At 38.3% G+C, this 26,333-nt stretch overlaps 1 protein-coding gene across 1 annotated transcript; it reads left to right on the top strand.

Annotated features, from left to right (window-relative positions):
- The first annotated feature begins 261 nt into the window (after window positions 1-261).
- LOC110156589 (adhesion G protein-coupled receptor E1-like) lies at window positions 262-24,346 on the top strand. Its single transcript, XM_055153095.1, has 18 exons — window positions 262-292; window positions 1,568-1,603; window positions 1,903-2,271; window positions 6,644-6,781; window positions 6,851-6,994; window positions 9,575-9,694; window positions 9,779-9,922; window positions 11,344-11,484; window positions 15,478-15,591; window positions 16,578-16,753; window positions 18,672-18,899; window positions 18,973-19,176; window positions 21,595-21,836; window positions 22,568-22,634; window positions 23,477-23,568; window positions 23,655-23,814; window positions 23,892-23,957; window positions 24,028-24,346. Exons 1-18 carry the CDS (start codon window positions 262-264, stop codon window positions 24,055-24,057), a joined length of 2,502 nt encoding a protein of 833 aa, XP_055009070.1. The 3' UTR covers window positions 24,058-24,346.
- Window positions 24,347-26,333: the final 1,987 nt, after the last annotated feature.

A 26,333-nucleotide genomic window follows, 5' to 3' on the forward strand; every position in this document is an offset into this window, starting at 1 on the left:
GTATCTGATTTTCTATTCTTTTGACAATCTTACCCAGTTTACTAGCACAAGTGGACAGATGCGTGAGCTTGGGCACTATGGGCTTAATGTTTTGTTTAGGAAATGCTTCAATTAGAGTTTTGTTATCTTTAAACCATCAACTTTTCCTGTCGTTTGAATCAGGTTGTTTGCATCTGTTTAAAAATGGATGAAATGCAAATAAATCTAAAATACACAGCGTCAACTGCGATAATCAGCTTTTAGTCGACTGGAGGTGTCAGGATGAAGTACGGACACGTTTTGCTCGTCTTAGGTAAGTTACAAGACAGTTCAGTACTACCAGTCAAAAACTCTGGACGGACCTTCAAATTCAATGTTTTGGTTTGTTTTTTAATGTTTTTTTAATGCACTGATCTCAAAAAACAACAGGGATATTAAACAAGAAGTCTGGAATTACATAGCAAAGAGAGAAAATGCTGAATAACTCGGGATGTTGAGGGAGAAGTTTCAAAATTGTATCTCTAAATGTATTTTCTTTTCCTATTCACCTGTAGTACATCGCCTTAAATGGTCCCAGTTTTATATAGTGCTTTTCCACCTCATAGAGCTTTACAGCAACAAAAATACTCATCTGTTGGAGCTGGAATCTTGTCGTTAAACTGTGGGCTGGTGGATCTGATCTCTCAAGAGTATGTCGAGAGCGGGATTCGAATCACCAACCTTCAAATCAGGGGTTGAGCTACTCCTCAGATTTCGATTTTCTAGATCAAAACATTGTGTATTTTTAATTTATTCTTTACTTCAGACAAAGACATCTTTCGGTTCATAGTTAAAAGCAAAAACTAGATACAAAAAAAATATACAAGGCACCCAAATTTGTCTATAAATTCGAAATGAAAATAAAAATGTGGAGTTTCTGAACCCAGCGCTTTGTCAGAGAAGAGGTGTAACAGCATGAGCTCATTTGAGGATTGGTCAAAATCTTATGATGGTATTTTCAGACACCTCCAGACACCGCGTAAAACATTATAAACCATTGTTTCCCAAAGACCAAGTGGGTCACAAGAGATTTTTTTTGGTTTGCCTTGTCACAATGCATATAGGTCTGTGATATACAGTTCTGACACATGAGAGATCGAGTGACTCTTTTGTTCCAATATTGCTGATTCAGTTGAATGTCGAAAAGAAAAAGAAATGGGCTACATTTAATGCCCAAATAGGTGGGTCAGGTCTTTGAAATTTGGGAAATAATTTTTGTTCCATGTTTCATACATGGTCTGTTTAAAACGTATGGAACTTTAGAACCAAAAATGGTACAGAAAAAAGGTAAACAGTTTCATAAACTAGAGTACATATGTATCTGTTGAATACATTTTTATATCAGCTGCATTAACTTGAATTTTTGGCCTTGCTGTTTACTTCTGCTTGACTGGGCCCTCAAGTAAATGTAACTGAGTACTACCCACCTCTGCTTTCACTACGTAGAAGTTATAAACATATATAAAGACATTTTTGACTACTGTTGAAAATATAGTTTAAATACAAGTCTAGTCAAACTGTTTTTTTGTTTTTTTTTCCTTTTCTTTAGGTATACTAGTTGCTGTAGTTGGTGCTTTTCCTCCAGGTAAGAATACATGTGCTCCACTGTGTTTTTAAACTCCATACACCTTCACTAGAATCATTCAGACAGTCAGAATGCCTGTTTTTTTATATATAGATTTTTAAAATATATATTATAGGTATTTTTGAGCTATAAAACCACCTGTAATTGAATAAATGTAAGTTAGAACAGAGAAACAAGCTTGTGATGGACCCCTCAGTAAAAAAATTACACAGAATACATTTAAGTAACAAAATTTAATACTTCTTCCTCCACTGCGTATAACTTAAATTTTGTGTTTTTTTCTTTCTCTGGTTTTACAGGTTCTTGCGATGGATACACCAACATCAGTCAAGCTTGGAGAAACGCCAATTTCTTTATTTCACCGTATTTCGAGGCCAATCCCTATGACGACTCCTTCATGGTTTCCAATTGGTGGCGCTTTGTGGGGCCCGGTGGAGACATACTTTTGACTCTATGTAAGACGGGCGGTACGGGGAACGTGTACAGCATTGCAATTGACGCCCCCTTCATGCCCACGACCGAAAAGGACACCGCGACCCCAGTGACGGCGAACGCATTCGGGCCGTCGTGTTTTCCCAATACGTTTTACATAGATGTGGTCCTGTGCCCTGGAAACTTCTACATCTACAACCCACGGTCTCACCCTGCATCTTCAGGATACTCAACATGTAAGTCGAGATGCATTCAGTTGACTTTTTGGAGCTTTCTGCCATGTTATTTGTACAGCACAGTTCGTACACAAAGTAATTCAAAGTGCTTTACAGAATAAGAAATACATTAAAATCACAATATAAACAAATCAAAACATAAATAATCATCATAAAATAAAAAAGAGAGACACATTAATCACATAAATTAGAGAGAAGAGTGCGGAATGAAAACCTTTTCAGTCATATGCGCAGCTAAACAGAACCGTTTTGAGCCTGGATTTAAACAGCGTCAAAGTAGAGGTCCATCTCACATGTTCAAGAAGATTGTTCCAGGTTTTAGCTGCGTGAACCTGAAACGCTGAGTCCCCATGTTTAGTCCTGACTCTGGGCACCAGCAGGAGGCCGGTCCCTGAAGTCCTCAGAGTGTGAGATGGTTCATGTGGCACTAACATGTCACAGATGTACTTGGAGAGACTTTAAAGAGCCGTTTTAAAGTAAATTCTCTGAGGCACAGGAAGCCAGTGCAGAGACCTCAGCGTAGGACTTACGTACATGTACTTTCTCGTTCGAGTCAGGACCCGAGCTGCAGCGTTCTGGAAGTACTGCAGCGTCTCACAGCTCGTTTGGAGAGACCAGTGAGCAGAACATTACAGTAGTCTAACCTAAGGGACACAAACTCATGGATAAGTTTCTCCAAGTTTGCTTTAGACAGTAAACCTTTGATTTTTGCTGTGTTTTTTAGATGGTAAAAACTGCAGATGTTACTGATTTGATGTGGCTGTTAAAGTTCAAGTCTGAGTCCATAATTACCCTCAGATTTCTTGCCTGATTTGAAGGTTTTAGAGAGAGAGACTGGAGGTGACTGCTGACACTGTCTCTTCTTTTCTATGGGCCAAACACTGTGACTTCAGTCTTGTCTGAGTTTAGCTGGAGAAAGTTGTTTTGCATCCCTTGTTTCCCTCCTCAAAAACATGCCTGAAGTGGTTTTAGACGACATCCATGCATGTTTGAGTAATCTAGCGATCTCTCTCGAATCCTCCGTACCGTTAGCTGTAAGCATGCTTCTCGTCGTTGCTCCCAAACGACAATTCTCCATAAATATACAAAAGCATGATGTAAAACAATACACTACAGCTTCACAAACCTGATGTGACATACTCTGTGTAGTATATATATTTTTTGGGGGAGTACTTTTTACTTGTGCTTAAAGGTGCATTGTGTAACTTTTCTGTTAGAGGGTTCGTCAAATGCTTGGAGATGTTATTGTTTTGTCTGGAATTTTTCACAGTGTAGTATTAAACCTTTCTATCTTCATGGAGACCAAACCAGACCAAGTTACAGGTCAGGTCTGCGGAGAGGTACTTTTGAGCTTAAAACCACCTGTAATTGAATAAATCTAAGTTAGAGCGGTTTAATGTCATACTGTGGAACATTCCAGGCAGAGCAATGACATCTCCATAGAAGCCAAAATGCCAAAAAGTTAAATAGTGCACCTTTAAACAAGACTCTCTCAAATAATATTACAGTCACAAGCTAGACAACAGGATTTTTCCAGTCAGCTTTTTTTTTTTGTTGTTGTTGAAAATGAAATCAATTATTTTGTCTTGAGTTTTCAGAGAGAAGGAATACAAAATTGACATATCTGTAGAAAGAAGGTGTCAGACCCTCCACCAGAAAAGTTACACAGCGCACCTTTAATTACAGTTTTGGAAGTAGTACTTGTAATTTTGTACATTTCTATTTCTATTTCTGTCTCACAATACGATACTTATTGTGATATCGTGGGAAAGCTCACTTGGGGAGGCTCATGATTAGGTATGATATTAACAAGAGTCAGGAATAAACTAACTCTTGTTAATATCTAATTTTCATCCTATTTAACACGTCTTTTCCAACTCACCTATGTGCTTTTTACAGTACTGTTATCTAAGACAAAGCTGTCATCACTTATATTTGCATTTTCAGCACATCAGCTACTGGCCTTGAGCTTAAAGCGTACGTCTGTATTACTTCAAAGTGGTTATTTGGATAATACGTTTTTGGGCTTTTTTCTGTTTAAAAGAAAAACTTACGCTTTATTTGAACACTACACAAAATGTGACTCGTAGTAAAACTGGATGTTTTACTAATTGATAATATTATTGTCGCGGGGGCAACAGTCTGAGGAGGGCCTCCCAGACTTCCCTCTCCACACACACTTCCTCCAGCTCTTCCAGGGGGATCCCGAGACGTTCCCAGGCCAGCCGAGAGACATAGTCCCTCCAGCGTGTCCTGGGTCTTCCCCGGGGCCTCCTCCCAGTGGGACATGCCCAGAACACCTCCCGAGGGAGGCGCCCAGGAGGCATCCGAAACAGATGCCCGAGCCACCTCAACTGGCTCCTCTCAACGTGACGCGACCCGACCTTGGATAAGCGGAAGAAAATGGATGGATGGATGGATAATATTATTGTTATTATTATGAAGAGCAGTGCACAGTATTGAGAGTAGAGTAGAGTTTTAGTCATTTCGAATCATATATTTTGTGAAAAACGATCCAAATTAATAAATGGATAAAAATATCAGAAGATCTTATCACCATCGACTGCTCTGGATTCTTGAATATCGGTATCGACTAGGATACTATATCGTCACGGTATGAACCTTACAGTACGATATTTCTTGCGATATCATGGGAAAGCTCATGATATGGTGGGGAGGCTCATGATTAGGGATGTAACAATATCCAAATCTCTCAGTACGATATTTTCATGATATAAATCTCACGGTGTCATATTTATTGCGATATTTCGTGGAGGCGAACAAAATTGAATATGGTACTTTTTCCTCTTAAATGCCTTGACAAGACTCAATCCAAAGAACTAAGACTTAAAAGTGCTTAGAACTGTTTTTTCTTCTTGTAGTCTGCACTGAAATGGAGCAAAGGATCATGGTCTATGTAGTTCCCTCTGTCTTTTTTAGCTATTGCTGCACCATAACTCTTAATTAGACAAAGAGACTTAATAATAAGGTGATATATTGTGATGGTCCATGATATTATTGTGAGAATTTTGATACGATATTTTGGTTGTTACATCCCGAGTAACTGCACTTTTACTTGAGAACAAATTTGCAGTTTTCATTCAAATGGCTGAACTCTTTGTAAAGCTGTGGCTCAGTAGTTTTGGCCTCTGTCTGATCTCTCATTATGAGTCTGATTTACTCTCATTATAAGTGGGGACAAGCTGTGCACAGAGGAAACTCTCATTTGAAATCCTGCCTGGAGTTTTATTTTGTATTTTTTGGTACATATAAATAGGAGTAAAGCTGCTGTTGGGAGGTATGGATTTACAGACAGTAGATGAAGTATAATCCATGTATGATTTGTTCATTTGTTTTTCAAAATAAAACTATTTGCTTCATTATTTGTCTCCAAAACCAAAATGAAAAAACGGATAACAATTAGTTTTTTCAGTTTTCGATTTTGTGTTTAAATGATTAATGAAAAAAACAGATAATGGACGTTTCCTGTTGCTGTGTTTCTGATCCTGGTCTGGGCCCGGTCTCAGTCCCTGTTTGGGCCCGATCTGGTCCTGGTCTGGTCCTGATCTCAATCCCAGTCTAAGTCCCGGTTTCATTCCTGGCCTGGTCCTGGTTTGGTCCCGGTCTCAGTCCTGGTTTCAGTCCAGGTCTCAGTCCCAATCTGGTCTTGGTCTCAGTCCTGATCACCCAACAGTCTACGCGGGCGCACCTCTGGGCCTGTCCCGACACGCAGTCCTGGTTTAGTTCTGGTTTCATTCTGTTTTAATCCTGGTTTAGTCCTATTTAAGTCCTGGTTCAGTCCGTATGCGGCGCAAAAGTCCAGCATCGCAGTTTAAGTCACAGAAACGAGAAACGGCCGTCATCCGTTTTTTCCATTATTCATTTAAACACAAAATCTAAAATTGAAAAAACAAATCATCATCCATTTTTGTTTTGGAGACAAATAATGAAGAAAATAGTTGTTTTCTGTATTGGTTTTCTTATTTTTGGTTTTATTTTGAAAAACGCATGAACCAATGATACATGGATTAACTATCTGTTGGGTCTTGACAATTCCTTTTTCACAGCTGAAGCCAAAATCACTCAAAGTAAACTGAAGGACTTGAAATAAAGTTAAAAAGTCCAGGCCGAATGCATGTACAGAATTCATATAAAGTCTGAAAAAAGAGGGATGCAGGTTTCTTTTCATATTTCACATTCTTAGTGACAGTTTAATTTTGTCAGGTGGTTGACAAAATATGATAAAAAACGATTCCAAAAAGCCTAATATACAGTTTACCCAGTTCTAACTTGGCGAAAGATAAACAAGGGTCACTGTAAGAGGCCATGTTCACTGTTCACATCACTTCTAACCAATGATTGTCGTCTTCAGGGCACAGAGTGTGTCAGCCAGACTCCTGCGGACCAAATGCAGAGTGCTTTTATTTTTCGGGGTATGGCATGTGCAGGTGTCTGTCTGGATATAATATGGAACAAAACGTCTACCCTCCAGAGGATGTACTGTGCATAGGTAATCCACCACATACTAGTTCACTTCATGGGAACGTTGGGGGCAGCTCTGACTGTGTTTTTGTTCCAGATGTTGACGAATGCCTTTACGCAGACGTGTGTGGGCCTCTGGCTAACTGTACAAATGGGGACGGAACATACAACTGCACCTGTTTCCCTGGATACGCACCACCATATCCAACTCAGATTGCATCTCCCAATAATCCTTGCTCTGGTAATCTTACAAGCTTCTTCCCATACAGTTTAATATATTTCTATTAAATTATTAAGTGTTTATTGTTACCTCACTGGATCAAAAATGAACTGGAGATGACGAGAACACTTGTGGGTAAAAATGACAAAATATTTTATCGGAAGTGCCTTTCGTTTAGACCAGACATGTCAAACTCAGGCCCGGGGGCCAAATTTGGCCCACGATATAATTATATTTGGCCCACAAGATCATATCAAATATGTTTGAGAGCTGGCCTGGCAGCTAGATAGGCTCTAGAGACATTATTTATTTAAAATTTAGGTATTATTTTATATTATGCTTCTTCTGGATTCTATGTTTAAGCAAAAACTATTATTAAATATTTATTTAAAAAACAGTTAATATTACATATCTCGAAAGAAGAGAAACATGCAGATGCTGAAATTTTTCAGTAAATATTTATTTTGGCTATGACTTAGTCCCAGGTTTTAATTTTGGCCCTCTGGGAATTTGAGTTTGACACCTCTGGTTTAGATGGTGACGATGTTTTTGGGGCTTAAAAATGCAAAAATCTGAAACCACCCTCCAGAGTGCTCCGCCGTAGCGTTTCCGTCTACACTGCCCAAGATGCAAAATTCTGGTCAGATCTGCTCAGGTCGTGTATGCGTTTACACATACATACAGTACACAGAAACAGACATTGGATCATTTCCATGGTGAGACCTTCAAGCTCCTCTGGCAGCTCTAATAAACTTACAGGAGGCTCCCAAGAAATGTACAGAATATGCAGAGATACTATTAGTGAACAGAGAAAGATCTGCAATCACCTCTGTCAAATTTTGAATGCATTAGTTCGTCGCAGGCGAGCCAGACGGCATGCACACCCAGTCGAATTCCACACACTTTTGCAGCACCGTATGCATGCAAATTTCCTCCTGAAAACGCTTAGCTAAACGCGGAATAAAAAGCGAAGACGCGACGCCACTTTTGTGTCTTCTGTTCAGACCGTCATCATATAAATGTAGCCTAGATATGCAGGGTTTTTGTGTTAAAACGTGTGAATGAAACAAAACACAACTCCAGATCTGTTTGTGATGAGGAAACATTATAACATAAATCACAAAACAGTATAATATGAAACTCTAATTTGAAGATATTTTCAAATGATCCTCTAAATATTTCTTAAACTATTAAAGGCAATTAAGATATATCCCTCAAATAAATGCCAGTCCTTCCAACACCATTCCACAACCTCCAACACACTGACCGTCCACCATTCTCGACTCCAGGACCATGCCACAAAGAAGCACATAGTTGGACATGTTTCTGGCCACACCATGTCTGAAAAATTTTAAAGTGCATATTCTCGTTGCCAGACCCCTGTGTTGAAATGTCAACAGGTCTGAAAAGAGAAGTCAAATTCCAAATCCTTGTCCGCTTCTCTATTCATCCCAAGTCTACTCCACTTGTCCAAGAGCTTTTTAAACTTTTAATTCACAAAAGTGCCTTGGCCTCTTTTTTCATCTTCAGTTTTGATTATCTACTTCTTGGACTACAACTTCAAGAACATTTTGTCCTTTTCCTTTTTGAATAAAGCATGTTATTTCCAATTTGGCCAAGACGCTATTAAAAATTAAGGCAGCAGGACCACTCTAAAACTAGTACCTCTCTAAAGCAGTGTGGCAGGGCAAGTGGTACGACTAATATAGAATAATGAATAAAAGAAAAGAAAATACAAAGTTCAACTACGCCACCTGGGGATCCTTCAGGTTTCATCAACTCTTTTTTCAATTGACTTTACGTTTACGTTCCTATAATGCACGAAATTGAGCTTTAAGTCATGTTATAAAGTTGTTACCTCATCAAAAATATACCTGGAATGCTCTGTTCCACCATGAAGCAGTAGTTTTCAATTTGACGGCTACTTTTTACCTTTCGTTCAGTAGAGACTTGAAACTTCAGGGCTGAAACTGTCCAAATTATTCTAGTGAAGGTCTATGGAGTTTAAAAACACAGTGGAGCACTTCATGTAATACCACATGGCATCACAAGGTCGAACAGAGTGTTTTCTGTTTGAGAGAAGAACTCTGAACTCTAAATATGCAGGGCTTGTGTGTTAAACATGTCTGAATGAAACAAAACATAACTCCAAGTCTGTTTGTGATGAGGAAACATTACAACATAGATCAAAAACAGCACAATATGGCTCCTTTATATACTTCTTAGACTAAAATTTCATGAGGCAAAACAGGATGCATGAAGCCCCATAACATGAGAATTAAAATGTGTAAATATTTAGTCTGAGAAACCCTGTCTAACATACATCATGTAAGTATTAAAGGAAAACTACATTAGGGCCAGTTCAAATAAATTTAGTCAATAGTAAATTGTCAGGGTCAAGAAAAATAGATCTGAGGGCCACATTTAGTTCCCAGGCCAGGACTTTATATCCAGGTCTAATCTAACTTGGAACATACCAATTTTAAACCAAGACAGATTGAAACTAGGGATTATAGATTATATAACAAATAGTACTTCAAAATGTTGTGTGCAGATTTTGACGATGCTCTTTTCGAATGTTTTTTTTTTTTCTTTTCACAGACATCGATGAGTGTACGAACACATCAATTTGTACGGCCTATTCAGACTGTATCAACACCGATGGGAATTACACATGCGAGTGCTATACAGGCTTTTACTCTGACCCTCCAGTTTGCAAAGGTCAGCTCCTAGTTTCTGTTTCTTTAGTTTTTTTCTTTAATTGTCAATACTATTCCGTCACTTGTAACCCTTTCCTCTCCTCAGATATTGATGAGTGTTCCGATACGACGATATGTGGTTACAATGCTACTTGCAACAACACCCTTGGTTCGTACACCTGTGAATGTGACGTGGGCTACAGAGTCACTAACTCCCTCTATGAGCCCAGCCCAACAAATCTCTGTCTCGGTAAAGTATTACACATTAACTGAGTACCATATGATTTGAGAACTGTATTTTTTGGAATAGACTTTAAGTTGCACTTTTTGGAGGAAATTTATTTTATAAAATCAGAGACTAGGAAGCAACATCATCCCGAAAGGCAAGTTATAGTAATAAAAATAGAACAGAGAACAACAGACTGTTAACATACCATATACAAACACATACAAACAACAGAACAAGTTTACCAAACTCTCCATCTCACTCCAAATCACTAAATCCATTCAATTCTTCATCCTCTGTGTCACAAAACTTACCGTTTTTGGCTGAATATTTCACTACTTGCAGCAGAACAGAGGCTATTTTTGCAGGAGACATGCACAGTAGAGGAAGAAGTGACAGAGGTACAGAAATAATAGGAGTTGCGGATACTGACACACAAGCCTAGATAGCTCCCTTGAGGCTGTCAGTGTGAAAATTTGTATATATAAGTCATAGGAAACACCCAAACCATGAAAAAAAGTGTGACTTATAGTCCAAAAAAGACAGATACATAATAGTTTTGAGTGCATTTGCCATGCTCCTTTGTAGTCAACTAATCAATCAGCCGGACATATCTTAAGTTGACCGAAAAGTGCTTTAATTAACTACAGCCCTTGAATTCTTTTCACTTTTACATTTAAATTAATATATTATGCAATCATTACTTTGTTTTCTTATTGTATACACTCCCAGTCCACATTTTGAATGCTCTTTCTCAGTCAAAGTTTATTTTTTTCTTCATGTTTATTACTTTGTACATTTTATATACATACAGAAGACATGAAATATACGATGCAAGATATATGGACTTATGCAGTAAAGAACAAAGTGAAATCATATTTAATATTCAAATCCTCAAAGTATCCACCTTTTATTTTGTTGACAGCTCCAAACCCTTGGACTTCTCTCATTGAGCTTCTTAATGAAGTCTCCTGAAATGTTTTTTACCTCACAAGTGTACTGCATCAGGCACAAAAAATACTATTATACTATTACTAATACTATTTATTTATTTATTTATTTTATGTATTTTATTTATTTTATTTTTTTACTTACTTACATACTTACTTACTTGCTTACTTACTTTTTTAAAATGTTCTTACTTGCTTACATTCCATATGTGTAAATTCATAGTTTTGGTGCCTTCTGTGATTTGATCAATATAAGTAATCATGAAAATAAAGAAGCAAAATAGATGAAAAGGTGTGTCCAAACATTTAACTGGTAGTGTAATTCAGACTCTACCTGTATAGTTTACTAGAGTTGCTCTCCCTCTTTTGCTATTACGAAGGGGTGCAGACAGGGTTGTCCCTTAAGTCCTTTGCTGTTTGTCACACCAAACATTTTTTTATGCTGGATGGTAAAATAAAAGGAAATGCATTTTACAACATGTTCTTTCCTTATAGACATTGATGAGTGTTGGGAGACCCCTGCAATCTGTGGAAGAAACGGCAAGTGCACCAATACAGACGGCTCTTTCATGTGCACATGTTACCCGGGCTATCGGCTGGACCCTGCACTGATGGGTGTCTCTGATCCATGCGTTGGTCAGTATTATCTTATTTGACAAATCATTTCGTACATATTCTAAAAGTGGATAAATTGTAATATATATGTTATGTTCTTTTCAGACATTGATGAGTGCAGTGAAACACCCGACATATGTGGCCCTTTGTCTTTTTGTGTCAATAAACCAGGGACTTTTTTGTGTGCCTGTTCTGATAGACATTATTCTTCCACTGGAATCATATGGACGGATGATACTACCTGTGAAAGTGAGACATTTTGTTACATCTGAGAGCTATAATTTAGTTTACGTATGGAAGATAATTAGTTTCAACAGTTTTGATTTATGCATAGATTTTCAATATAGGTGCTATGTGTAGTTTTACACTCAAAAAAGACGTTATTTTTATTGATGAGTTGATTAACACTTTTACTCTCCAGTACTTTTACTACCCTTTTAACTCATTTAAATTTTGAGTAATTGGTTTTGAATTTCTGACGTAATGTGCGTTCAACACCTTCCCACCCCCCTTCCCCGCCATTTCCACTGCAAATCTTTGTACACACTTTCATAAAGGACTTCTAGAAAGTCTGAAATATTCAAAAGGTATACAGTACATCAGCGAACGTGTTTCAGAGTTAAAAAATCAGTGTGTGAAATTCAACGGCATTTAGAATAGTAAATCTGATGAATTTATCTTCCATATTTAGGTCTATGTGAGTGTTTTAACTTCTATTCTCTTACATTCGACAGGCATTCCAGACATTTTGAAGACATATGAAAATTCTAAGGTAATCAATGACAAAGTTGCGCTTATAGCTGTGTAGAGATTTCAGAGCTTGAATAATTGCTGCTACTGTTTATGCACATTAAAAATAAATAATAGTATTTTGATCAGGTTAAAGTTAAAAAAGCTGAGTACTGACGGCTTCAACTGTCAGGAGGACTGCCAATGACAATTTCGGTACATTTACACTCTCCCAGTGCAATCTAAACAAATAATCAAATTAAACTAGCAGTAGAAATGAGTGGCACAGTTATTAATAGTAAATCAATCATGTGCAATGTACACTCCCACAAATAGCTCGTGTAGTAGTTTTTTTGGTTTGCAGTCTATGGCTACATTTACATGATGACGGCCTGAACAGAAGACGCAAAAGTGGCTTGGCGTCTTCACTTTTTATTCCGCATTTAGACTAGTGTTTTTGAGAAAAAGTCTGCATGCATATGGTGACGTAAAAGTGTGTGGAATTCGATTGGGTATGCATGCCAGGCAGCTGACGCAGGGTGGTGGTGACTCGAGGTGGTGATGTATGTGACGGCAGTGTAGACGGAAACAGATTCAGATGTTTTTAAGCCCCAAAAATGCCGTCACCAATAATAAATATAATAGTAAATAATAAATATTAGCCGGGCTGGCACCACCTAGTGCCTCCACTCAATTTCATTTCTCTCCAGCGACTAGGTCAGGAATCGGAATACACTAGACGGTTCGCAAAAATCCTGTAAGTGTGAGTTCGGGCACCAGCCAATCAGCGAAGAGCCATATATACTGTGTTGGCAACGATTCCCAAGATCGAGGATTTAAAATCGGAACAAAGAGAATGTTTGGTTAAAGATGTTATTGCCCTTCTTCCTACGGGATTTGGGAAAAGCTTAATATATCAGTTATCCCCGTTAGCGGCGCATTACATATGTCATGACCAAATAGCAGCGATTGGTTAAATGATAAAAAGTACCCGCCTACCTTCGAGCAAATGAACTCTAACGCTGCGAGGATGAATATACCCCTAGGTGTACAATCCCACTCTGTACTGAGTCCTAGGTACTAAAAATAAATAATGCATCAACAACTGCTATAACACAGATACTATATTTACAGGGTATGACTAAAGAGAAGGCTTTTTTTGCCAACATGGACAAACAGTTGAAGATGACAAAGGGAAGTTCCTTAAATGATGCGGTCAGTGTAAATACCTCAACTACAGAAATTAACAGCTGAAACAGTAAATATTAACTCTTTATTGTTGATCTGATTTATCCTGCAGATTGTTACAAACTGTTTCTCAGCATCTATGGTAGGGGATAGTGTTTAACTATTTCTAAATCTAACATCTACAATACTTTTACAGACCAAATCTTTACTTTCACAGGAAGTTGCAGGTGTAGGCCCATTTGTAAACCCGCCTAAAGTGAGCAGTGCTGGAGATGGAGAGACTGGAAGTATCATCCTGGACATTGGTGAACGTTTAATTGATGGATTCATGGAAAATGGGAACACGGAATCGCCAGTGATGATAACAACTTCTACCCTTCGTAAGTCTGCAGCTCAACAGAATGCAGTGATTTATTCCTAAAATACATACACTGCCGGTCAAAAGTTTTAGAACACCACACTTTTTCCAGTTTTTTACTATTTACTGTCGACCAAAACGTATTTAAAACTTTTGATTCATGAAAGTGTCGTCCTTTGTCAGATATAACAGCTGAACACACTTATGGTTTGTTCTTTTTACAAGAGAAATCAAATATTCTTCAGAAAGTTCTTCCCAAGTCTGTTGCAGAATTTTCCATAAACGTGTGGCACTTGTAGGTTGCTTTACTCTTCTGTCCAGTTCATCCCAAACCAGCTCGAAGGGGTTTAAGTCTGGACAGTGTGCTGGACACTTCATGTTTTCAAGTTTTACCATCTTGTTCTTTTTTCCTGAGGTAGTTTTGGCAGAGCTTGGACTTGTGTTTTGTATCTTTTATCTTTTTTTTAACCTCTGGCTCTTCAGTTCTTACCTTTCTACCATTTCGAGCTCTTCATTGGACTTGCACGACTTAAATGGCAATAAATAACTGGAAAAATTAGGGTGTTCTAAAACTAGTGTAGGTATAGATAAATGAAGCTGAGTACAGACAAACCAACTGAGGGCTCCTACAGAAGAAACACTGGAGATCCTAATATGAGCCAAAAGCAGAACTAGATGATAAAATAGCATTAAGAACATAATATAAAAAAAATATATACATATAAAAGTTAAGCTAAAAAGGTGGGTCATGAGCCTGCTTTTAAAACCAAGACAATATCCCAAGGTGGCACAGAGTGTTTTCCGTTTGAGAGAGAGACAAAATATGCAGGGTTTGTGTGTTAAAGGGACAGTCTAGAATTTTGAACATAGGACCTCATTTCCTAGTGAGCCAGAGACACTTTTTAACATATCATCCATCCAGTCCTTGTATTTGCAGAGGTCGCTGGTGCTAGACTGGTGCATGTCAATGGCCATAGTTATCCTGCCACTAAAAACTTACCCACTCCACAAAACACCCGAAGCAAATCTATTATTACACCAAACTGTTGATGTGAATGTCTGTGTCGATAGAATCATTTTAAAAGTAAAACCAGCCTTGCATTTGAAGGATTTATGTCTGAGCAGCAGCAGTGAATTGTACTTCCTGGTAGAAAGCTCGGCAGTGGTGGACTGATATCATCTAGCACTTATCTTACCGGCAAAGTAAAATTCTGCCGCTGCTGAGAAAATAGTCCCTCAACATGCAACGATTCATTCATTATTTCAGACATTATTCTGTCAACACAGACATTTACATCGAGAGTCTGGTGTAATAATACATTTTCTTCGGGTGTTTTGTGGAGTGGGTAAGACTGTTTTTAGTGGCAGGATAACTATGGCCATTGACATGCACTAGCCTAGCACCAGCGACCTCTGCAAATACAAGGACTGGATGGAATATATAAAAAAGTGTCTCTACACGTCTCCAACACTCTGGCTCACTAGGAAATGAGGTCCTATGTCCAAAAAATCTAGACTGTCTCTATAAAAATGTGTGAATGAAACAAACTGTGTTTGTGACGAGAACACAACATTATAACATGTATCAGAAAATAGTGTAATATTGGCCCTTTAACCCATACATGAAATACATAATTAAGTAATTATTCTAATCATGTCATTAATTATATTTGAGTAGAAGTACAGCAGTAAAGTAAAAATACTCACCACTGTTAAAATCTTGTTTTTTTAACTGCCAGAGTTAAATGGGATGATGTTCAACCCTGGAGACTATAAACCAAAGAGCTTTACTCTGGGAGCCGGTCAAATCACCATGGCGATCAACATAGAGGACCTGGCCAAAAACAACAATGGTACGTACCATTTACACATTTACAGTCATGAGCTTTTCACATCTGAGAGAAAAAGTGAAACCTGTTATCTTTCATTCGTCCAGGCGCGATTGAGTGTAGAGAAGGTTTCAGTGGTGGTCATCTGGCCTCTGTTTTTGTGATCAAGACGTATCAGCTAGAGATTTACCGATATGTGTCTTTTTTTAGAATCCAGAGCAACCCATGTTTCATTGACTTATTTTTGAGCTCATACGTAGGGACTATTTTAATCATTTTACCCCAAAATATATTATTTGAAAGTAATACTAGCATAAATATTATCTATGCTTTGTATTGGTTTTCATATAGTTTAATTTTGGTCTAAAAATTATTTCTACAATCTCAGTATAAATAGTTTTTAGACATCCACAATCCTTTTTCTACTACCAACCTATAATGGAGCAATGTAATCTCATCTTGTGAATGCCGTCATCGAACTTAAGTGTTAAAATAAAGCTTTATGCAACAAATACTGAGCCCAAACAAAACACCAACCAAGGCAGGCGATTTAAGGCCAAGAGCCAATAAACAAAAAGTCCAAACATCAGCCTCGTATATTGGTAAATCAATATATCAGACTATCTCTAGGTTCCCATCCAGAAGGCATCTTCAATTAAATGAACCGGCTTAAAGCACTGGGAATTGATTCTACTCTAAGTACCAAAGACTGACCCAGAGGAAAGAGTTTTAGGGTGAAACTGCCCTGCTTTTGTCACAGTAAACAATTCCCAGTAGTTCCAGCCAGTTCAATCAGTTGAAAATGGATTTCTGGCTGGGAGCTGAAACATTTCGATCACAATAACAGAGTCCAGATGACCACTGATGAAACCTTCTCAACACTGGAGCAAAATATCATGAACATTAATATTTCTCTCTTGGTGTGGTACACGTAAAACTCTTTAACTCTTCTAACTGTTCAGAAGATTACTCATACTGATTACCTTGATTATTTTTATTTTTTTACGCAGATTACGGGGCAGTTGCTATAATGAAGCTCAACGGCTTGGACAGTCTCCTCAGTCATCAGTACTTTGAAACGGAAAACACCACTGAATTTGCTGCGGATGTTTTCTCTGCATATCTCCCCTACATGAATAATACCAACATAACAGACCCGATCAACTTCACCATTCCACATTCAAAGGTTCTGCACAACTCTTATGCTTTTCAAGACTTTTTAGGGTTTTTATCCATGTTATGACGGTATCTTCCATCTTATAATGAGTTGCAATTCGAGAGATTCACTTAAGTCGTGTCCTGTATTCAAATTATAAAGCGACGTTATTCTGAGCATCATCACAATAAGGCTCCAAGGCAATACCATCGGCCCATACCTCTCATAGAGCCGTGTCATAAGCCTTGTTTTCATTGGTTCACTTTGGAGCAGATCAGTACAGACTAAATATTTCCACTGTTTTAAGTGAACTGTACTGGCCCATTTGAGGGAGCTGTAGCTGTGAGGTGTGAGCTTTCACAGGAGTCCAGCCCTTTTCAGATCTGCTGAAGGCAGGGGTCTCCAACCTGAAGCTGTCCCCCCAAGAAGCTCACCAAAGGATTTCTGAATTATATGCATTGCGCTTAATAACTAAAATCTGATTTATTTCCACTGTAAATGTGCCATTTTGATGCCTGACTTGTGCACTAACAAATGGCTAATGGTTTATGTTTAATAAGCATCTAACTGTACCCCATTGAAAACTTGCCCTAGTTCTTTTTTTTTTCAGTTTTCAATAGCTTCTTTTTCAATTTCTTGCAACTGATAAAATGAGTAGCTCTTTTGCATTTTCGTGTCATAAAGGTAGCTCACCTTGGAGACCTCCGGTTTAATGGGAGCAGATACCAGTCAAAATGTAGCTATAGTGGCAACCAGCAATTATGTTTTTTTTAATATATGAAAAGTGCAATTGTTATGTGCCTTTTCAGAAGAAATAACAGATCCATAGATCGGCAGTAGGCTATTAAGCCAGAAGTCAGGATAGGTGACAACACAAAGTTCCATTAGCTTAGATCAGGGGTCTCCAACCTGTAGCTCATGAACGGCCAGTAGCTTGCCAAGGGATTCCAGAATTATACCACTGTGCTGAACAACAAAAAATGTGTTAATTACAAGCCTATTACCATTGTGCATGTATCATTTTGAAGCCCAACTTTGTGCACGAATAAATGGAAAATGGTTTATGTTTTATAGACATCTAAATGCACCCAAAGGTTTGCCCTCTTTCTTATAATCGTCTCTGCGGCTGCTAAAGTGAGCAGCTCTCTGGCATTTTTGTTTTGTAAAGGAGCTCACTGGAGGAAAAAGGTTGGAGACCCCTGGATTAGACAGTACTAGTCAGATCATAAATCTGAAATTTGTTCCACAATGAAATATGAATTGTGTCAAATAGACATCACACATTCATCAAAGCTCATCGTGGCAACTATGATTTTATGGATTAAGCTCCTCATTTCGCTTCAGGACAGACTGATGTATGAGGGACTATCTGAGTCTGACCCTGTTAGAGCGAGGCACACAGTACTAGCAGCACATACTCTGAGTTTAGAGTTCAGAACATGGATGGGGTCAAAGATGAAGTTCTAGGCCAGGTTCATGATGCTATTGTGGTGTGTGGCCTTAAACAGTCCACCCAGGGGTTGACCCACAACAGTTTTAATCAAATGTTTGAGTCCAGATTTTGCCATGACTGAGAGGCAGTTGCACCATACAGCACTAGAGCACTTTTTTAGTTTTAATAATAGGATAGAAGTATAGACTATCTGAAAAACTAATACAAAAATCACATTTCAGAACATGTTTGTACAGATCTAAACTACAAGGTTAGCTATTTTTTATCCAGAATAAGAGGATATTTTGTTGTGTATGGAGGAAATTATATTACTAAAAAATTGCAGCCTTTGTGAGTTGTTAATTGCGTCAAATTACACTTCGATTGTGACTGACCTTGCAGCTCATTTCTAAATACAACTCGTGAGCTAAAGATGAGAGAAAACCATTATACCATCGTCAAGTATATTTCCATTTTCGAGCTGGTGACAAGAAAACCTGCTTTATTTATTCTCAGATGTTTCCCAACGATTCTCTGCCGACATGTACGTATTGGGTGATAGAAAAAGCAGCTGAAGAAGAGAGTGAAGCAGCAGGAGGAGACACTGAGGACGGTGAAGAGCTCTCGGGTTTCACGGGTTACTGGTCGACGGAGGGCTGCTGGGTTTCCTACACCCACGAAAACTTCACTATATGCAGCTGCTTGCATCTCTCCACATTCGCCCTGATTATGCAAATGGGAGAGGTAGGAAAAATATCAATACAGAAGTTTGCTAAAATGGCTGTGCTAACTCCATTTCCCTTAATGTTTATTTTAGCCTCCACCAGAAAGTGACTTCCTGAACTGGCTCAACCGGATCTGCGTCGGTATCGGACTCTTCTTCTTCGCTCTTGCCATTCTCACCTTCCTCTTGTGCAGCTGGAACCCAAAAATCAACAACACCGCTCGCCTCCACCTGTGTCTCAATCTAGGCCTGTCCCATCTGCTTCTGTTGTTTAATGAGAATTTTTATGCTGATGAGGTAATGTACTTTTTTTTATATCTATAACGTTGTTGTCAATGTAATCCCTGATTCATCTAGGACGGGTTCATGGTGTCAGAGGTAGCCTGTCTCAGCCACCATTTGGATGCCATTCTTAAAACATTTCTATTAGAGGGTCTGCCACCTGTTTTGTCTCCTTGGAAATGTTTTTTCCACTGTATAGATTAAACCTATTTATTACGAGGGAGCAGAGTCCTGCACTGGGCCGGGTATCCACAAGTATAGTTGCTGAAACGGGCGGATTTTAACGTTCTGTAATTTTACGGATGGGTAGATGCATGGGCGGTCTAGGACTAAACCAGGACTAAACCAGGACTAAACCAGGACTAAACCAGGACTAAACCAGGACTAATCTTAAACTTGAGAGAGAGAACCCCGAGCCTGCGGAACAGGGTGCCCGCAAAGCTTGATCGGGCAATGGCTGCACTTAGGTCCGTGTGGTGTAGAACTCTGAACCGGTACTTTCGCCCGCGGTGACCCGACAGTCTATGCAGGCGCACCTCACCAATGTTAACGAGTCCGGGCGGGTGCGGGTTTGATATATTCACGGGTTAATGGACGAGTGTGGTGCTATACTGCGTGGATGCGGGCAGGTGCGGGTCTCCAAAAATGAACCCGTGCAGGACTCTGCAAGGGAGACAAGCAGGTGACAGCACTATGCTACATTACAATTCAGATCTGTGGAGAGTCACCTCTATTCACAGAAGAAATTATATTTCTGAGCAATAAAAACATGCCTAATCAATAAATGCTAGATGGAAATGTTTAATGTCATAACTTGGAACACTCCAGGCAAAGCAATAACACCTCCATGGCGACAAGTTCGTAGCAGAGAACCACTAGAAAAGTAACGCAGTGCAACTTTAACAGCAGAGAGAGAGGGGCAGTGGGAGAAAATAGAGCGGAGTGACCCAAAACTGTAAGAAAAGGAAAGAAAAGTTGGTGTCCATGTATTACAGTTAGTCACCTTTACAATGTCAAGACGTTTCAACAACCATCACGAAGCAGAATGGTTCAAAATTGAAAAAGAAAAGAAACATTATGGTCAGTGTAATTCTTCAATTATCAAGGAGTAGGGCATGATATCGAAGGTCGTCATCCAGACAGTGTTTTTAAACTCAAGACGTTTCAACAACCACTTGAAAGCCATTTTTAACAGCAGTGAGAAAGAGGATGGCAATGAACAATACAGCAGACTAAAGTAAAATAAAGAAAAGTGGTTGCCAATATAATCCCTCATTCATCTAAGAGTGGTTTATGGCGTCATCAGGACAATGTTTTGGAGCTCAAGATGTTTCAGCAACCATCAGAAAGTACTTCTTAACATCAGTGATAGGGCATCTGGCAGAGAATAACAATAGAGTTGTTGTCCATGTAATCGCTCGTTCATTTGGGAGTGGTTCATGGTGTCAAAGGTAATCATCTAGACAATGTTTTTAAATAAATCAAGACGTTTCAGCTATCACCCAGAAGCCTTTCTTAACAGCAGAGAGAGAAAGGGGATGGGGGAGAATAGAATAGAATGACCCAAAACTGTCAAAATAATAATAAAAAAAATAATGATGATGATAAAAATGTTGTCCATGTTTTACCTTTAGTCATCTGGACAATATTTTTTAGGTCAAAAAGTTTCAGCAACCAGCAGAAAGCAATTCTTAACATCGGTAAGAGGGCATCTGGCAGAGAATAATTCAGCAGAACGAAAAACTGAATAAAAAAAAAAGTTGTTGTTGATGTAATCCCTCATTCATTTAGCAGTGGTCTATGGAATTAAAGGTAGGACAAGGTTTTTAAGATCAAGATGTTTCAGCTATCACTCAAAAGCCATTCTTAACAGCAGAGAGAGACAGGGGATGGGTGAGGATAGAGCAGAATGGTCCGAAACTGTCAAAATAATAATAAAAAACAATAATGATGATGATAAAAATGTTGTCCATGTATTACATTTAGTCATCTGGACAATGTTTTATTGGTCAAGATGTTTCAGCAACCCTCAGAAACCAATTCTTAACAGCAGTGAGAGGACATCTGAGCAGAACGACTCAAAACTGAATAAAAGAAAAGTTGTTGTTGATGTAATCCCTCGTTCATTTAGCAGTGGTCCAAGGAATCAAGGGTAGGACAAGGTTTTTAAGATCAAGATGTTTCAGTAACCTGCAGGAAGCCATTCTTAAAAGGAAGGAATGAGCGAGGGGATGGGAAAGAAGAGATCAGAATGACCCAAAACTATCAAAAAGTTGTTCGTAGAGCAGTCAGATCTAGTCACCCACAGGTTATCGGTTTGCTTCGGCCGTAACGTCTGTGTCCACTGGTGTATGAATGTGTGAAACTGAACAACTGAATTATGTGTAGGTTAAAAACAAAAAAACAAAAAAAATCATCATGTTTTTCACACAGCTGGCTTGTAAGGCGATAGCAGGGATTCTCCACTTCTTGGTCGTGGCCAGTTTTGTGTGGATGCTGCTGGAGGCCGTGCAGCTCTACATGCTGGTCCACAGGCTCAACAAGGTCCAGGTGATCGAGAGAGACGGCCTCCCCAAGCTCGTCCTCTTCCTCATCGGCTACGGGGTCCCTCTGCTCATCGTGGGCGTCTCTGCTCTGGTCTATCACCCGGGATATGGAGCCACTGCTGGAAATGTGTAAGTACAAGTAAAACGTTTGTTCTAAATACAATGTTCAATCAATACAATCATTTTTTTTTAAAAGAAATTAAGAACTAAGAAAAAGTTATTATATTTCTCTTAGAGGGGTAAGTATATGGAACAACTTGAATGATGATTTTAAAGAAGTCCAATCCTGTAGAAGCTTTTGAAGAGGGGTTTAAAGCATTATGTTTTTCAGTTTTTTTTTGTTTTTTTACGTTTTCTCTTATTTATACAGTATGTCCTAAGTCAGACATGTCCAAACTATGGCCCGTGGGTCCAATGCGGCCCTCTGACAATTTTTTCTTGGTCCTCAGGCTTCCAGGAGAATTGGCCCAAATGACCTTTATTTATTGTTTTAATCTACCTTGATAAAGCCAATATTTAATATTTAGTGTGTGGTTTTGAGGATCTTAGCATGAATAAAGACAGATGGCTCATTCTAGTGTGTTAAACCTGCACATATTTAAATTATTTACTGTACTGAGCACCAGTTTACTGCCCTCGATCAGCCCTCAGCTTCATCTGTGTTTAAATATGTGGCCCTTGATGAAAAAAGTTTAGGCACTCCTGCCCTAAGTGAAACTGTAAATGCAAACTTGCTGTTCATACGCTGCTTTTCTTTCTTGGAAGTGCGTTGTTGTTTAACATGGTTAGGCTTTAGAAGTACTGCAAAATGACTGAATAAACTACAATACTACTACTAAATATTTGTATTATTATTTCAGCTGCTGGTTGTCCACAACCCGCAACTTCAACTGGGCTTTAACAGGACCCGTGGTCACTATTCTCATTGTAAGTTTAAAAATTATAATATATATATATGTATTTATAATTGCAACTGTATGTATATTTTACTGTCACATGAGTAAGCTGAATAACTTTGAGGTAGTACACAATAGTCATGAATGTTATTTATTTATTCATAGTGTAATTATAAAGCAAACAACAACAAAAATAAGTTCTATTTCTAAGAGGCAAAAGTGGCATCGCGTCTTCACTTTTCCACATTTAGACGAGCGTTTTCGGGAGGAAATCTAAGTGCATATGGTGACGCAAAAGTGTGTGGAATTTGATTGGGTATGCATGCCAGACAGGTAGGTGGTGCTGTGATACACTATCACATGTCCGCGTGCATGCGTAGAAGGTGGTAGAGGTGATTACAGATCCTTCTCTGTTCACTAATAGCATCTCTGCAGATTCTGTACATTTGTTGGGAGCCTCCTGTAAGTTTATTAGAGCTGCCAGAGCAGCTTGAAGGTCTGACATGTGTCTGTGTACTGTATGTATGTGACGTAAACGCATACGCGACGTGAGCAGATCTGACCAGAGTTTTGCGTCTTGGGCAGTGTAGACGGAAACACTATGGCAGAGCGTATTCAACTTTTCCACTCTGGAGCATAGTTTCAGATTTTTTGCATTTTTAAGACCAAAAAACACCATCACTGTCTAATCAAAAAGCACTTCTGATAAAATATTTTGTCATTTTTACCCGCATGCATTAAGTCTGGTTTGGTCTCCATGAAGATAGAAAGGTTTAATACCAAAACTGTGAAACATTCCAGACAAAGCAATAACATATCCATGGAGAAAAGCATTTGACAGACCCAAAAAAGTTACACAATTTTTTTTTTCAGCTTAACTTGATGCTGTTCTGTGCTACACTATGGAGCCTCAGAACCACCTTGGCCAGCATGAGGAGTGGAGCGTCTAACTCCAAAGATACCAGGTCAGCGCTTCTGTTGCATTTCTCTAAACACTGACCATTACAGTAGAGTGGACAATGGATGATAATTTCTCCGAATGATTTCCCAGGCTTGTGTTGTTCAAGATCGTGGCCCAGTTCGTGATTCTGGGCTGCACCTGGATCCTGGGCCTGTACCAGTCCAACCTTTTCTTCCAAATCCTCTTCATAGTTCTCAACTCACAGCAGGGGACCTTCCTCTACATAGTCCACTGTGTGCTCAACAAAGAGGTAACAGCACTCAGAACGATCAACAGACTCAGACTATTTATGGAGACCAACCGATTTTTCGTTTTTCTTCTGCACAGATTCGAGAAGAGTGCCTCAAATGCCTCACATGTTCTCACAGTAAAGAGAAGGACAAGGATAAAACGGTAAGTTGAAAAATATAATATTCAACCTACCACAGAAAATAATGTTGATTTTTTTTTTTTTTTTTTTAAGGTATCGACCACATATGACATAGATAAATAATAAGTCTTCGAAGATTACTGTAGCAGACATTACAATTACAAAATGGCAATTCATGTTTTTTTTTAATTATTATTACTTTAAAGGGCCTGTACCTGATTTCGGACATATTTTAGTTTCAACTTTAAGCCCTGTCCACTTAGTCCTTTCAGTTGTTTCCTTAAAATTCTCAAATCTCTGCAGACTATTTGCAATTTTGTCAGTCTTTAAAATGTCCGGGATAGTGTCGGAGAATTGGTTTCCTCTGATTCTTAGTAACAATGTGCCTGACTGGATGAAAAATGTTTGTATTAGTTATTATCCAAGAAAATACTTTGTAAAATAAACATGTATTACTTATTTACTCGTTTTTACTATAGGATGCATAATGTAAAGAGTTTATTTTGAAGAATAAATTCAAATCAGGTACTGGCCCTCTAAATGGAACTGTCAACAAAGTCTTATCATGTTTATTTCACAAAACCGGAAGACGTTTGGAAACATGTGGATGACGACTTCCTCTCCCTTTTGGTGATAGTAACTCTGACAAAATGACCTGGTTTTATTCATCTAGATCAGACATGTCAAACTCAGGCCTGGGGGCCAAATTTGGCCCGCGATATAATTATATTTGGCCCGCGAGATCATATCAAATATGTATTAGAGCTGCCCGCCGACTACAGATACGTAGACTATAGAGACATTATTTAAAATGTTATTCTTTTATATTCTGCTTGTTCTGGATTCAATCTTTAAACAAAACTATTATTAAACATTTATTTTAATCAGAAAAGGTTTAACATTACACATCTCGAAAGAAGAGAAAACATGCAGATATTGTTGAAATTTTTCAATAAATATTTACTTTAGCACGTGACTTAGTCCCAGTTTTTAATTTTGGCCCTCTGTGAATTTGAGTTTGACACCCCTGATATAGATGTCATTGCGTTTTCTTTTTTCATTTATAAATTGCCTATTAATTTGTGTATTATAATTTGTCTAACTTAAAAAATATACACACATAAAAAGATGTCATTGTAGCATTCCGTTACATTCGGCAGATCAACAGTTACGACCAGCTGTTCGTAAGTGACACTGAAACCGCTATTAGAGTCCCGTCCTCCATGGAAATCTTTGGCAGGTTGTGAAAACTGCCGCTGCTGAATCCATGGTTTTATCACATGCCCAGTGTCGGGAACTACACCAGAAGTTATCATTCGTATGTTTCCAAACGTTTTCCGGTAAGCGTGAATAGAGCCTATTAGTCTCTTTGTAAAAACTTTGTACAAAAAAGAAGTTGTGGTGCCATTCTACAGTTAATCAAAACTACCCTCTGCTCGGTGGTGGAAGTCTGTCTATGTCCTTTTTACCAACTGTGCTAGCATCATGATATCAATGTTATTCTAAGTTAAAAGTTACGGACTTGTCATTATTGTAATTTTTCCTAGCTTTTATTGTAGATTATTGGATGTGATTTATGTCATAGAGCCAAACTGATTGTATAGTACTTTCCCTTGAAATGTTTAAAAATCTACATGTAATCTGTATTATATGTCCTTCCCCTATCAAATCACATATATTTTAAATAAAGTCTGTTGTAAGATCTGGGACAAGCATCTGTGTTTTCATATTCTGTAGTTTCCTGTAAAGTAGGATGTTTTGAAAGATATAGAGCTCTGGAATGAATGAATTATACATAAAATTTTGTTAGTTTTAATTTATATTTTGTCTCTGTGTAAAGTAACTCGTAAGTGAAATTGTAACTGCAAACTTGCTGGTCTTATGATGATTTTCCTTCTTGAAATTCTGTCATCGTTTTATAGTGTGGTGTTATAAATACTTTTTACTTCAGCCTAAACCCTTTTGGTCATGATCTTGTTTTGTAGTGCTGCAAAATGACTGAATAAACTCCTACTAAAAAAAGGAAAGTACAATTTTACATTTGATAAACCACGTGTACTAATGGAATGGGTTTGTTTTATGTTGGAGTGCATAAAGGGTACTAAAAACGATTAGGTTTTATTATCAGAGCAGCTCAACTGGCTGATGTGATTGTCCAAAACTCCACTGAGAGTCCCTCCTCTTCTTCGCAAATGATTTCAATGGATGCTATACCACAGATATGTCAAACTCAGGCCCAGGGGCCAAATTTGGCCCACGATATAATTATATTTGGCCTGCGAGATCATATCAAATATGTATTAGAGCTGCCCGCCGGCTATAGAGACATTATTTAAAATGTTATTATTTTATGTTATGTTTGTTCTGGATTCAATGTTTAAACAAAACTATTAAACATT

This window comes from Boleophthalmus pectinirostris, unplaced genomic scaffold, assembly GCF_026225935.1.
Source record: "Boleophthalmus pectinirostris isolate CB_2022bp ecotype Guang Dong unplaced genomic scaffold, ASM2622593v1 HiC_scaffold_17, whole genome shotgun sequence".
In the NCBI taxonomy this organism is placed as follows: domain Eukaryota; kingdom Metazoa; phylum Chordata; class Actinopteri; order Gobiiformes; family Gobiidae; genus Boleophthalmus; species Boleophthalmus pectinirostris.

Excerpts from the sequence above, each read along its gene's own strand:
- LOC110156589 (XM_055153095.1), top strand. The coding sequence starts at position 262 with ATGAAGTACGGACACGTTTTGCTCGTCTTAG. Across the intron at positions 1,604-1,902 it reads AGTTGGTGCTTTTCCTCCAG|GTTCTTGCGATGGATACACC; the intron begins GTAAGAATACAT and ends CTGGTTTTACAG. Across the intron at positions 11,485-15,477 it reads TGTCTCTGATCCATGCGTTG|AGTTAAATGGGATGATGTTC; the intron begins GTCAGTATTATC and ends TTTAACTGCCAG.